Source organism: Coenobita brevimanus, chromosome 104 (genome assembly GCF_032717465.1).
Source record: "Coenobita brevimanus isolate Jiangsu-jjx chromosome 104, ASM3271746v2, whole genome shotgun sequence".
NCBI classification, from domain to species: domain Eukaryota; kingdom Metazoa; phylum Arthropoda; class Malacostraca; order Decapoda; family Coenobitidae; genus Coenobita; species Coenobita brevimanus.
In genome coordinates, this window is record NC_137057.1 from 45,304,738 (window position 1) to 45,319,577 (window position 14,840).

Genomic DNA, 14,840 nt, shown 5'->3' on the forward strand with positions numbered 1-14,840 from the left:
AAGCATCCATCTTTCCACAAAAAAACTCCATCCCTCCACAAAAAGCCTCCAGCCCTCCACAGTGAACTTCCATTCTTCCACAAGAAGCCTCCAGCCCTCCACCAAAAGCCTCCAGCCCTCCACAGTGAACCTCCAGCCCTCCAGAAGAACCTTCCAGCCCTCCTCAAGAAGCCTGTCATTCCCCCACAAGAAGCCTGTCATCCCCCTATTTTGTGCCTTTATCCCTCCACAAGAAGCTACCAACCCTTATGTATTACCCTGCTAACTTTTTACCGTTTCTCTCTCTCTCTCTCTCTCTCTCTCTCTCTCTCCAACTTCTGTCCCCCCCTCTTATGTAATAAACCCACTAATATTTCATTCCTGCACTTCAGTGTCTCTGCCTAGCACCACTTCAATCCTCCCTCTGGAAATTTTCTCACTAATGTATCCTTACCTTTTTCATACAGCATGGAAGGCTTTGAGAGTGTGAGACATGGGTCAACGCGCTCGGTGCAAGAAGATTTTGCAGCCCCTAAGCTGAGCACAGCCAACCGATTCGATGCCCTCAGTGACAATAGCTGAGGCGACAGATACTAGGCTAGTTGAGGCAGTTTAGGCAGACAGACAACACTTTAGTGGTTTATAGATTACAGCATTTTTATGGTTACATGTAAAAAGTGGATGCAGCTGGAAGATTTTTTTTATTATAGTTTTTACTATTATTATTATTATTATTATTATTATTATGATTATTATTAAGAGAACTCTCCAAATTTTCTTGTGTTTTCGAAAGCTAATTGTGGTGTTGCTCTTTGTGATAATCAAGCTTCCAGCTATAGGAATATAAAAACACATGAGTTGACCCAAGATAATGTGTGAATTAAGTTAACTAGGATCTGTAAACATTTTTATGAAGATATATATCAATGCTATCAATATTTTTGAAGAAGTGTTTGAAGATAACTTCACAGCTACTTTAATGCTCTATTTTGATTAAAGTTGAGGTTCGTACAAGGCACCGAATATCAAATCCAGGTGAATCCCAAAGGAGGATGGGACTGGCGTGGGGTTCTCCGAGGTGACGTGGCACCGTGTGTGTGTGTGTGTGTGTGTGTGTGTGTGTGTGTGTGTGTTCTTGTGCGTGCATGTGTGCGTGTGATGTGGAGACTCTATGGTGAACAGGGAGAGGCCAACTGCCACCATTTTCGGAAGTGGTAAACAGGGATAGGAGAACTTTACCATTTTGGACAGTGCAAATTGGACCCTACTGTAAACAGGATGGAAATTGGACTGTACAGTAAAGAGAGGTGTGACAACTTCTGCAATTTTGTAAGGTAGAAATTAGATAGACGGTTTCTGCCATTTTGACAGTGGAAGTTAGACCTTATTGTAAACAGGCTAACAGAGATGGGAGAACTTCCTTCTTTATGGGCCGTGGAAATTGCCCTACAGTACCAAGGATGGAAATTTGACCATTCACTTAAGACATGGTACAGTTTCCACCCCTTGGACAGTGGAAATTGTCTGATCTCTTGACCACTGGGTTTGGTGGTAAACATGGTGTTCGTACCCTAGGATGAGGTGGCTGCTCATCTTAATGGTTCTTTTGCCAGGTCCCATGCACTGTCATCTGTTTATTTGTCTACTATTAATCCCTTCTGTCTGATGACCTAATTTTGTATTTTATTCTTGCTACAACCAGAATATGTCAGCATAAGATCTCTTGTATTGAACGAGATAGTGAAGGCTATATGTAAACCTCAGAATTCCAGATGTCCTCCTAGCTGATTAAAATGATCTGGAGATTGGAAGAAATAAATATAAAGTGTCATCAGGGTGAAGTGGACAACCCCTTCACTATGACAGGTCTTCCCTAAGCTAACTTAACATTGTCTGGCCGTTGCGAGAATGAAAGTGTCATGGTACTGAACTACAGGGGATAAAGGAGATCATTTTGAACCCCTTCACCCTGAGAGGTCTCTCCTTAACTGGGTAAATTATCAGAAAAAAAAAAAAGGAATGAAATACAGTATCAAACTTGGAGGTCAGTGGTGGATATTTTGATCAAGGTATTGCTCATGTAATGCCAGCAAGGAGAGTTTGCTGCCGATCTACCCTGATGAATATGGGGCTGAGGTAGCCTTACCTTAGGTCACTGCACCTCAGTAGGGGTAATATGGAATTGGCTGTATCTGTTTTTTTGTATCAAGAAATACTGTATATTGTTGCTGAATGAGCTTGACCTTTACAGAAATATATATTTGACAGTGTACATATTGTCTGGGAAAGTCCTTGGGCTAATATTCACAGATTTAACATATGATCAGTTCCTTGTCATAATAAGTACAAGTAGTCCTCATTTAAGGCTGTTGAACCTCTCTATCACAACACAGACAATCCTTCAACATAACCTTAGTAAAGAATATCTTTTTGCACCTGGTTGAGGTACTTGGGTTCCTGCAGTCCATTGGGTTCATGTCCAGATAAGCCAGGGGTTGCAACTACTGTACTATATGCTGTTCACCTTAACTAGATTTAAAATTGCCATCTTTCCATATTGAATGCTGTGCTGTGACAACAGATTTATGCCAGAATGTGGTGCTAGACTTTTAAATAGTTATATGGAAAGGATAGAGTTGTAGTATTGACTTATTCTGCCAATTGGCTACTGGGAATAAGCTGCAAAAGGATGAAAATCACTGCTTGGTAAAAATGAATGATCTGCAGGCATAATCAGTTGAAGTTGCTGTTGGATTAAGTGCATTTTGTTTTTAGTTGCTCTTTATTCATTTGAATTAGTTTTGAAGTTGTGAATTAGTGCTGTTATTGACTTGTAAATGAACTCCAGAATATATATATTTTCATTTTTTCAGTTAACCCGTACAATCCCTCCGTCGGCATGGTGCCGATAGTACAAAATGTCTCAAGTAATCTCAGCAATATGATGGTGCCGACAGCAAAATTACGAGCGCTGTAGCGCGTCTGTAACTGCTTCAGTGTAGCTGATTTTTTGCTAAGGAGTAGCTTAATGTATTGGCAGCATTGTGCAGAAGCACTTGTAGCACTGAGTTTGGTTCTGCATGGCTGGGTAACATCAGTGTGCCACTGTCCGTCCCAGCGTTAGAATGTCGCGGAAGTCACGCCATTTTTCTGCCTCATTGGGCTGGAGAAGGCGGTTGAAACTGTCACATGGACCCTCTGTCCCTTCATTTAGTGATTCTATAGAAGAGGAAGACCTGGATGACTCTTCTGGGGAGGAATATGAGCCAGTGGAGAAGGATGTTGAGAATGGGGATTCCCCTACTCTCCTCCCCCGTTCTCTCTCACCCCACCTAGCTGGGTGGGAAAACGTAGCTCACAGCTTGAGAAACTGTGCTAGAAACATGATGGACAGCCATCCTGCACTTATTTCTCCTATAAGGGGTACTTTTTTTTTGGCTTTTCCTTGATTTATATGTCCTTTTGGATTGTTTTATGCAATAAAAATTTTTTCCGTTTTTGGTCCGGGATTGGGTGGGTATAAAATTGCAAAAATGCCTGGGATGGTACGGGTTAAAGTAGTATTTTGCCTGCTTACAGTGGAGTTGGTTCATGTTCATCATCTGACAGAACTTAGTTGCTCTCGAACATGAATACCAGTTTGTGGTTGCATGAAATTCAGTGAGCCATGGTTATGGGCTAGGAATGAGTCTTCTTGGTTAATAGACAGACCAGAGTTAGTCTCATTGGCTAACAGACAACTCAGAATGAGTCTCTGGTTAATAGTCAAATCAGAGTGAGTCACCTTGAGTAATAGACGAATCAGAGTGAGTTTCCTTAGTTTACAAGACAAATCACTGCCTTCATCTGACTTCACTTTGCCATGAACTTAGCCGAAAGGGATTAGACATCTTTGTCAGGTCAGAGTAAATGTGCTCTACAGTAGGCTTTAAGTGAGGACTGAGTGTACTTGTTTTTGTTGGAGCTACTAGAGACATGTGAAGTATTTCACTCTGTGTCCTTCATGGAAATAAAATTGTAGTTACAACAGGGAAATTATCGTAGGTATGTTTGTGAATCAGAGCCTTGATGTGTAAATATTATGTGTATATTATATGTGTGTATGTATGAGGAGTGCACTATGTTGGCTCAAGTTTGTGGCTGGTGTTCTTGTAGACATGTAGGCTCTTCTAGCATCCCTTTTAATCCACTGAGATCGGGGATGTCTTTTTAATTTTATTCTTTTGATTTCGTGATGATTTTATTCAGCCTACAATACACTTTTATCTGGAAGGGCGTGATGCAGCCTTGATAAATCCCATTAATCTGAGAAGCTTTTCCTGAGTAATATCTCGTGGTAGGAAGAGTAAATCAGAAGGATGTCACCAGAATCCAGAGCATTAACCCATTGACCCGGGGATGTCTTTTCCATTTTATTCTTGCCGTCTCCTGACAGGTATTAGTCGGCACAGGGTACTTTACTTTTTTTAAACTAGAGGGGTTAGAGAGTCATAATAAAACCCTTCGGTATTAGAGGCATTTCCTATTGTGAATAAAGAAGTCTGGCAGCAGCAGCAGCAAGAATAAACAAGAAAGACCTTTACCAGGAATCATGGGGTTACCTTCTGCAATTGGGTGACACTTTTATTTTTCCAACCATCAGATTATATAATTTACCTGTGGAGAGAGATGTTGAACTGGAAAGGATAGATATGACCTTCATTAACCATATATTACTCAGCTGGGGAAAGACTTTTTGAACTTGAGTTCATGGATAAACACTTCTTTAACCCTTTCACCCCACTCCAGATCCATATTATGTTGAATAAAAGTGTGTGCTGCTGGACTTACTGCTGTGAAAATTGTCATCTGGATTGAAAGAAATAACTTGTTTAGCATATTATACCATCATCATCATCATCATTCAGACCAGCTTTTCCACCCTAGGGCAGGGTGAGGAGTAGCAACGTCCAGACAGCCCAAATTTGCCCAGTCCAATGGGCCATGCTTCCATTCACTCATCATTCAAGCCCCCGGAATTCAGGCTCCATCTGATACGCCAAAAACTTTCACCACATTCTGTAGCTTCACATAAACCTATCAAATAGAGTCAATCCAAATGTTGTCATGTTAAGGGGTGCCAAATCCCTGATCATGTACTACTCACAACTACTATTCACCCAGCTTGATCTCTTGTCAGTGCCCTAGCCTCACTGACTTCTATACCTCTCTTCCTTACACACTCATCCACCATATCTCTCCACCTTCTCCTTGGCCTACCTCGCCTCCTCCCTCCAGATTCACTCAGATATACCTTATTCAGTACTCTGTTGTTATCCATTCTTTCCACATGACCATACCATCTCAGTACATTCTTCAGTTCTGGTGTCCATAGACTTCCTCATTCCGCATCTTTCACGAATCACATTATTTCATATCCTATCCATTCTCTGTACTCCACATACAATCCCCAGCAGTCCCATCTCCACTCTTCTCACTCTTGACTTTTCATTTTCATGCCTCACCATAGTCTCACATGCTTATGTTAAAGTTGGCACTAACACTCCTTCATGTAAGCCTCACACAGCTGCAACACTCAAGCATCTGTTTCTTATTAAGGCCTTCATACCACAAGCTACTTTCCTTCCTTGTGTCACTCTACTTTCCAATTCTTTTGCACATTTTCCTCTCATGTCTATCACCGTACCCAGATATTTGGACTCTCTCACCAATTCCAGTCCCTCTTCATTCACTGTAACGTCACACTGTGAGTCACCTTCTCTCTCGAATACCATCACTTTATTCTTTTTCTACATTTACTGTCAAAGCATGACTCTCACAGACATTAGCAAAATTCTGCACAAGTCTACCAAGTTCTTGTCCAGTATTTGCAAGCAGCACAGCATCATCAGCATACAACAAATTTGAGATATTCCATCCATCACCATTCATTACCAACGCCATTCCTCTCTCCGGTACTCGTGTTTTACTTTCTCAACACCCCATCCGTATATATACAACTATATTGAACAACCATGGGGACCACACAACCTTGTCGTATGCCCACACCGATCATGAACCATTCACTTAGATGCCCGTTTATCCTTACACATGCCTCACTATGATCATAAAAACTTGACGGCACCTAGCAGCTTACCGTCTACACTGTACATGTGCAAAACCTCCCACAATCCTTCTCTCTACTTTGTCGTATGCTTTTTCCAGATCCATAAATGCCACAAACACCTTACAGTCTTTCCCACAAGCCTTCTCCACAGTCTCACTGCATATTATACTATGTTATCCATATGTGGGATGAAAAGATCAGGATGATGATGATTATTATTATTTTTGCGGTTTACAGAGTTTGTATAGATAGCATATGCATAGTCATTATTTAAAGTTGTTTTACTAAGATTTGTTTCATTGTATACTATCTGGTGAAGTAACACCTGTTCTTCACTTACTTAAGTCATTTCAGAGTTGCATTACAAATCTGATTACTGTATTATTAATTTATTATATTACTGTATTATTCCCCCCCCCCCATTCAAGAACCAGAAACAGGTACTTAAAATACACTTTTGCCTGGTAATATCCTAGATCTAACTCCTTCATTCCAATGATGTGCTTTAGTTTATGTTTTACTCACAACAATACCATTGTAATCAGTGAGGGAGCCGTCATTAGGTGACCAAGGCCAATGCATTCAAGCATGTGGGAGTCTTCATAGATGATACAACTGCAGCCGAGTGGTAAAGGGGTCAATGAAGACTGTATCTATTGCACTGAGTTCAAATAGTCTCCCATAAGCTGTATATGATTGCCTGCAGATAGCAAGAATGGAGTAGAGAAGCATCACTGGATTGAAGGGGTGATAACAGTGTGGGTTAATATTAATCCACTATGCAGAAATGAAGTGGTGAGGAAGAGGTGGTGTAGCTGATTTATTTTCATGTGATGGAGCAGGCCACCAGGCTTGACTGCTAAGTTATGGTTGCATAAAATTCACTGAGCCTTAATTATGAGGTAGGAATGACTTTAGTTACTGGTAAAGTTTATCTTTCATCTGACTAAGCTGAAAAGAGGTTGTAACACCCAGGTTCCAGGTGATGTCCTTTTAACTTTATTCCTGTTGCTACCAGATGTTTTTATTCAGTTTAGGATAGTTTTCATACTTAGGGAGTCATTAATGCAGTATGTAGCCCATCCATTTAAATAATCTTTCCGGAGTTGAATAAAATTGTCAGGGAGATAAGAATAAAATGAAATCACTGTTCTTGGTGGGTTAATAAAGGCACCTGATGGTATATTGGTTAGAACATGCCATGTGGAATGATGGCCTTGCATAGGAATGATCACCAAGAGCCTAAAGAGGTGACTAGTGATTTTTCAGTAATTTCCAGTAATGTCAAGAAAAAATCATCCACCGTGAAGCTACTGGTGTAGTCTGGTTTCAGGCCTGTGCACCTTTAAGTGGATGATATGGGATTGGCCGAGTCTCTTTTTAGATCATTGGAGAATAGTCTGTATAATCGTTGTTTTAATGAGATCATCATCATAATTAGTCTATCCTGACTTTTCTTCTTATGTAATGAGGTGAAGTAAGAGTATTTTGAGGTAATAAGATAAATAAATTGTGAAGGAAGGGATTGTAGAAAGATCCCAGAGAATTTGGTGCATGTGCACAAGGAATAGTAACTTTTAGCCCCTTCAGTCCAATTTGTGTTATTTGTGCTGCCTTTAGATAATTTTATTAAACTTATGAGAGGCTTCTAGAGTGAGGGAGTTAATGAGTTTATCTAAACCCCTTCTTTTTGAAAATTGTATCCTAAGCTTAAAATACAGGGTGACCCATAAATAGTACTTCACTAGAAGCTCGTGTGGCAGTACCTTGTGTGTTGCAGGAATGGCTCATTTGGCTTGTGTGGGTATGGGTGTAGCAGTGAGAGTATGAAATGACTAAATGATGCAGGGTGGATACTGATAACACTGGCTGAACCATCCCCACAACACACAAGAATCACCTGGAGGAGTGGAAGTGGAGCATTACATACGGGCCACCCTGTAATCATCCAAGGATAATGAGAATAAAAGTATGCTTTTGAATTGAAGAGGTTTACCCATTGAGCCTGAGATTGACCATTTAATTCTTGCCGTATCCTGATTTTTTTTTTATTTGGCTTAGACTTTTTGAATTGGAGTGAGTTGGATAAAGGCTTAATAAAAGCTTTTGAGAGGCCTTTCTGAAGTTAAAATGGTCTGATAGCAGCAAGAGTTACAGATATATGACCCAGATTTAAGTGGTGAAATAGCCCAAAGTAATTACTGTAAATACCATATTGATACATTGGCCAGATTATGTATTTTGTCAGCCCAGCTTAACCCCCCCCTTTTTTTTTTTTTTTTTTTTTTTTTTTTTTTTAAGACAGTGTTCATCTCATAACTGCCTCACATACTGAAGATATTTTTAAATAAATTCTGTATCTGATTCCGCATTAAAAAGTCACTTAAGCAGAATAAAATTGTCTGTAGGCAGCAAGAATAATTAAAAAACAATCAGAGGGATCAAGCAGACTTGATGCTGGCTTCACTACAAGAGGCCTGCATTAAACTTAATAAAATAATCTTGAGGTAGCAAAAATAAAGTAGTACTGTCCCTATAACATGACTGAGTTAATGAAAACAGTATTTAACCATGTCACCTCAGAGATCTTTCCTATGCTTAAAATCAGTTTGAGGTAGCAATAATGAACTATAAATCATCTATTGAAAGGGTTAATAAAGGCATTTTTTTGTAGCAGTTTTCCTTGAAATATTCTCCCAGACCTTACCAAGGTATGCTCTTTATTGTACATTGGGCCTGTTTTGTGACATGCAAACATTGTGCATTAGTTAAATGCACATGTGCATGCAATATACATTACAGAGTATGCTGTTTATTTCTGAAGGATGCAAATTTTAGTGCATTGTAGATTATTTTGACATTTTTATGATTAGGTGATCTAGTGTGTAGAATGCCATACGTGGAGTGACAGCCTTGCATAAGTAATTGAGAGTTTTTGAATCATAATGCCATCAGGGGAAGTAGGTCGGTCACCTACTCTTAAATATACTGGACTCTGGTAGCCTAGCCTCTCGCCCGTGCACTTCAAAGACAGTAAAATAGGATTTGCTGTTGCCATTATTTTTTTTTTTTTTTCCTATTTCCAAATATATCTAACCTGGCCTAAAACTAACGTTTCTTCTTTGTTAATACTGAGTTCTAAAAAGAGATTAACAATGGAATTATGGTGGTCATGAAGCTGTACTAGGGAAAGGATATACTGTAGAATGACATTATTCTTATTGTGCCATTGAGCTATGTGGTATAAGATGCAGTGGGACAAAAATCTGGGTCAAGTTAAGGTAAAAGTACTATAATAATATAGAATACTCCAGCAGTACTCCCAGCTTCTTTCTTAGACCTGTTTTGAACTCTGCTTAGGAGGCTGTCTGGCACCTCTTCCTTATCCACTTAGTGCAGCATGTGTCATTAATAATGTTTTTGTGTTGTTTATCGGTGTTGATATTCTGTTAGTCTGTTGCCAGATGCCTTAATCCCCTAAGGGGTGGCCACAATCAAATTACCTTCATGTTGCCCTGTCCTCTGCCATTTGGCTGTCATCCCTCCAACTCCCACACCTCTCATATATTTCCTCCTCCTCCTCTTTTTCTTCTTTTTTTTTCTTCTTCTTTCACTTCTTCTTCTTCTTCCTCTTCCTCTTCTTCTCTTCCTCTTCTTCTTCTTCTTCTTCGTCCTCTTCTTCTTCTTCCTCTTCCTCTTCTTCTTCTTCTTCTTTTATTCTTCTTCTTCTTTTCTCCTCTTCCTCCTCCATCCATCCATCCATCCATCCATCCATCCATCCATCCTTTCTGCATTGCCCTACCATCACAGAGTATTTCTCTTAACACTTTCAGTCACATCCACATCACCACCACAATGCCATAACTTACAAACAAGACAGCAGTAAGATGTATATTGTAGTATGCAGAATACATTGCTAAGGAAGAGATGCCTGAGAGCATCCTGAGCAGATGAGAATGTGGCCCTTAATTTCGTAGCTGCCATAAAATGTTCAGATGAAAAAGAATTATGCCCACACATGGATATGTTCCTTTTTAGCAAGATACAGCAGTTTTATTCTGACTTGGACCCTATCCATGTATGAATAAGGATGGAACATATGCAGGGGATTCCATGGAGGGAGCAAGGCATTGGGCATGGTATACTTTACATGTATATGTTTTGTGTGTTTTTCCCTGAAGAGGGTCAAAGTTATGCTGAAACTGTTGTTAAGTAACACTTCCACATGTGGATGTGTAATTATTCCACCCACAGCTTGGCCACTGTACAGTACTGGGTTCACACACTCATATACATAAGTCTTCTTTAGAAATCCATGTTTTGATGGTCCTTTTTTCTGTCAAGGCCACAGTAAATAACAGGGAGATTATCAAATGAAGTTTCTTTACTACAGTAAATAACAAGTTAATTTGCCAGGTTCCCTCAGATTGCAACCTGAGCTGTACAAAAGAGTTAATGAACAGTAATTTGAACATGGCTCTGACTTAAGTTTAGGATTATTTACATATACAGTCATAGTCAAAACTTTCTATTTATATCCAGTTACAGACTGGAGTAGTCTGGTTATACTATTAGTGCCATCACATGCAGGCATCCCTTAACAATACTGGTTCAATGGGTACTGTCTCTGAAGCATACAAGTGGTGTCTAACACTGGGGTCCATAGAGGTTAATATACAGATTATTACTTTCACATATTGGGTTTTCAAACTATTTTCATGGGCAGAGGAGGCTCCTGGCACTTCGTACTAGATTTTTTGTGTGTGTGTATGTTTTTTTACTTTCATAAACTAGTGGGATATGCTAACAGCACTGTCCATGGTATTTATACACTGTCAATATACAATATATATGTAGAGGGGAAGAGAGAGATGAAAAGATTAGTAAGAGAATAAAGAGTGGATGAGGAATTTGGAAGGAATTTGTAAAGTGAAGGGAATGTGGGAAAATGTTCTGGAAAGAGGGAAAGAGAGTTAGACAGGGTGATAAAGAGGTAAGTTGGGGAGTGGAAGATAAAAATGGTAGATTGCTTGTGGAGAAGGGAGAAATAGTGAGCAAATGGAGAGAACACTTTAAGGAATTGTGTAGCATAGAGAATGAAAGTAATGCAAGTATAAGTGGCTGGGAGAAGGAGGAAGGTGAGAAGAGAGGAAGAAATCAGTAGGATGGTAGTAGTGGAAGCAATGAAGAAAGTCAAAATGGGGAAAGCCTCAGGAGTTGATGAAGTGTGTGGTGAAATGCTGAAGCATTGGGGAGAGATAGTAGTAGAATGGATATGGAAGATTTGGAAATTGGCCTGGGAGGAAGGTAGAGTCCTGGAGGATTGGAAGGCAGGTATAATTATTCCCTTGTGCAAAGAAAAGGGGGAAAAGAAGTGTGTGGTAATCATAGGGGCATTTGTCTTCTTAGGGTGATAGGAATAGTATATGGTAGGATGGCAGTTGATAGGGAAATAACAGAGGAATTAGTTGGAGAAGATCAGGGAGGTTTTAGGACGGGAAGAGGTGTACGTCTTTCATGGAAAAGTTTCTAGAGAAGGAAAAGAAGTTGTATGTGGTGCTTGTGGATTTGGAGAAAGCAAATGACAGTGGATAGACAAGGATTGTGGAAAGTATTAAGAATACATGAAGCAAATGGGAAGTTGTTGAATACCATGAAGAGTATGTATGAGGGTGCTAAGGCTGCAGTGCATGTGGATAGTGAACTAAGTGAATTTTTTTGTTTGAATGTTGGATTGAAACAGGGATGTGTCATGTCCCCATGGTTGTTCAGTCTGTATAAGGGTGGGGTTATAAAAGAGATACAAGGTAGGGCAGCAGAGGTTGGAGCGACTGTACTGAGAGAGGGCAGTGTTTGGAAACCCTGTACTATTGTTTGCAGATGATACTGTATTGTTATGTGAAGACAAGGGGGAGTTGCAAGGCTTGATGAATGAGTTTCAGAGTGTATGTCTATCTATCTATCTATTGCCAGACATCATAATCCCATAAAGGGTGGCCATTTGACTCTGAGTTATTTGTTTTATGGGGAGGGGCACTAACCCTCCACCAACCCACTTGCTGACACGTAGGGAGCACGTATGATTTGGTTATATGGTTACCACCCAGCGTTGTAAATGGTTTCTTGGCTTACAGGAAACCATTTGGCTTGTCACTCAATGTAAAGCCACCTGTAAAGGAAAGAAAAGCAATAAGAAATGACAGGAAAGATGGGAGAAATAGGAAGAGAGGAGGACAGACACAGAAAAAGAATGATAAAGGCTAAGGAAGAAGTAGGCAGCACTACATCAAGTGAGTGGTAAGAAACAGAATCTAAAGGTGAATGTAGGGAAGAGTAAAGTTATGGTGTTTGAGAAAAATGAAGTCACTGAATGTTCAGTGAGGTTGTATGAGGAGGAAATGGAAAATGTGAGTGCGTTTTAAGTATCGGGGTAGTGTGATGTGTAAGGATGGAAGTTTAGAGGGTGAAGTGCTTGAAAGTGTACAACAAGGAAGAAAGGTTGCTGGTTCTTTGAAAGCATTGATAAGGAACAGGGAAGTGAGCATGGAAGTAAGAAAGTCACTGCATGACATTATTGTGATACCAACCCTAATGCAGGGAAATGATGCTTGGACCTTGCTGGAAGGACACAAGTCAAGAGTGAGAGCAGTAGAAATGAGTTATATGAGAGGATCTTCTGGAGGTACATGGAGAGACAGACTGACAAATGGGGAAGTAAAGGAGTGCTGTGGTGTGGATGAGGATGTGATAGAAAGCGTTAGGATATATATATTGAGGTTGTTTGGCCACGTGGAGAGGATGGAGAGCAAGATACTAACGAGGAGAATGTACGCGAGTGAGGTGGTGGAGGGGGGAGAGGGAGGGGGAGGCCAAGGATGAGATGGAGGGATGTAGTGGAGAGGTATATGAGAGGGGGGGAGGGGAGAGCTGGAAGCAGGGCAGTGAAATGGCATTGGAAATGGTGATGTGGAGGCGATTTGTTTGTGGCCACCCCTTATGGGATTGAGGCATCTGGGAATAGACAGACATATAGCATATACTGTACAGTGTACTGTACATCTTCCTTTTACTAAGGGTCATATTTCCATCAGTTTAGCAAGTTTTCTAGCACCTCTTCCTTTCCAGTTAATTTTTGCCTGTGATATGGTAATACAGGTATTCTGATGTACTTTATTTATGCAATCTGTATTGGCATTGAAAAGATATATGACAGCAAGTGGATGGTAAGATATAACTTTCATTATAAATAGCTAAGAGGTGTTGCAAAGCCAAAGTTTTTAAGAATACAACCTGTACACAGCTCATATCCACCATCCTCGTTCTCATCTAAACCACCTTCCTTTCTTTTCTCCTCAGACTCCTTACAAATTGATTAGCAAATGTGACTGTATGGAGAGTTAAAGGTCCAATGATCTGAGTGCCCTGGTTCAAGTGATAGCCTTACAGAGTTTTGATTTCCAAGAGGCACCTGGGGGTTTTTTACTCTTGTAATACCATTGAGGGAAGTAGGCTGGTCATCACCTAAATGAACAGAACTACAGTAGCCTAGTATGTATATATATATATATATATATATATATACACGAGATAGTAAAGGAAAACTGTTAGAGATTTAACTGAGCTGAGAGTACGGTGCAGCATTTTGTATTTACCGGTAAATTCACTATGGATTTTGATTTTGTACCAGTTGTTATTGGTAATCTTTACTTTGAGGTTCCCCTCCAGGTCAAAGTAACATAGCTTGACAGTAGTAAGAATAAAACGAATGTTCGGGATGAGTTACTGGACTCATATAATCCTTTTACTAGTAGAGGAGGTGGTTGATGGAGAAGGACACCTCAATGCAGTGCCACTGGTATAACTGGGCAGCTCAGCCACTGGGTTATACAAACATTCCTCACCTCCTTACATATTCTCTGAAAGGAAGTTGGAGGACTGGCTTCATGTATAGATGAGCCTGAAGCCACAGCAACAACTACTACAGGATGTGTCCTCTGTGTTGTATAAAATCTTGCAATAGCAAGACATTGTACTGAGAAGCAAACAAGTTTCTGAGGATGAGTGGACAAAAGCCAATACTTCCATTATTAACTCCTTGAAAATAGTAACATGCTTTTGATTTTGTTCTTGCAATTACCAGACTATTTTATTCAGCTTTAGAAGGACTTCAAACTGGAGAGGTTAGATGTGGCATTCATTAATCTTACCACTTGAGGTGTTCCCTGAGTTTAAAATCATTGGCAGGTAATTAGAATAAAATGCCATCAGAATGACTGTACTGAGTTTCTTGGGAAAAGTGGGTTATATAGTGTTGTTTCTGTAAATGCCAGATGGTGTTCAGTTTCTGTAAATGCTGTACTAGATATTTAAAAAGAGCAGAATTTAATTTTTTTCATTCTTAGTGTTTTCTTCATTTCCTTTTTTTTTTTTTTTTTTTTTTTTTTTTTTTACCACTTAAAATTTTGTCTTAGGTTGAATAAAGTTGCCAGCAGGTAGCCTGAGTGAACTGTCATGACACTAACGAAATATAACCTTTTTCAATTGCAATTTCTGTTCTGTAGTTCTGAAAGGTTTAAGCCCCTTTAATTTTTTTTTTTTTTTTTTTTTTAATAACAGAACGGAGGAAGGAAAAACAAATGGAGAAAAAAAAATAATCCATACACCAGATTACTGGTGTCCTCTGTTCATAAAATATCTGTAACAGTTAGACTTGAAGAGTTGTAGGTTGAAATTTGGAGGAAAACAACTCTGGGGA

At 39.7% G+C, this 14,840-nt stretch overlaps 1 protein-coding gene across 1 annotated transcript in view; it reads left to right on the forward strand.

The window, feature by feature from the left end:
* Positions 1–8,345, forward strand: part of LOC145415950 (protein CDV3 homolog) — a 29,472-nt gene extending 21,127 nt beyond the window's left edge. Inside the window, exon 5 of the mRNA XM_080285054.1 lies at positions 447–8,345. Coding sequence (XP_080141180.1) covers positions 447–561 — 115 coding nt within the window. The 3' untranslated portion in view covers positions 562–8,345. The remainder of the gene's footprint in view (positions 1–446) is intronic.
* Positions 8,346–14,840: the final 6,495 nt, after the last annotated feature.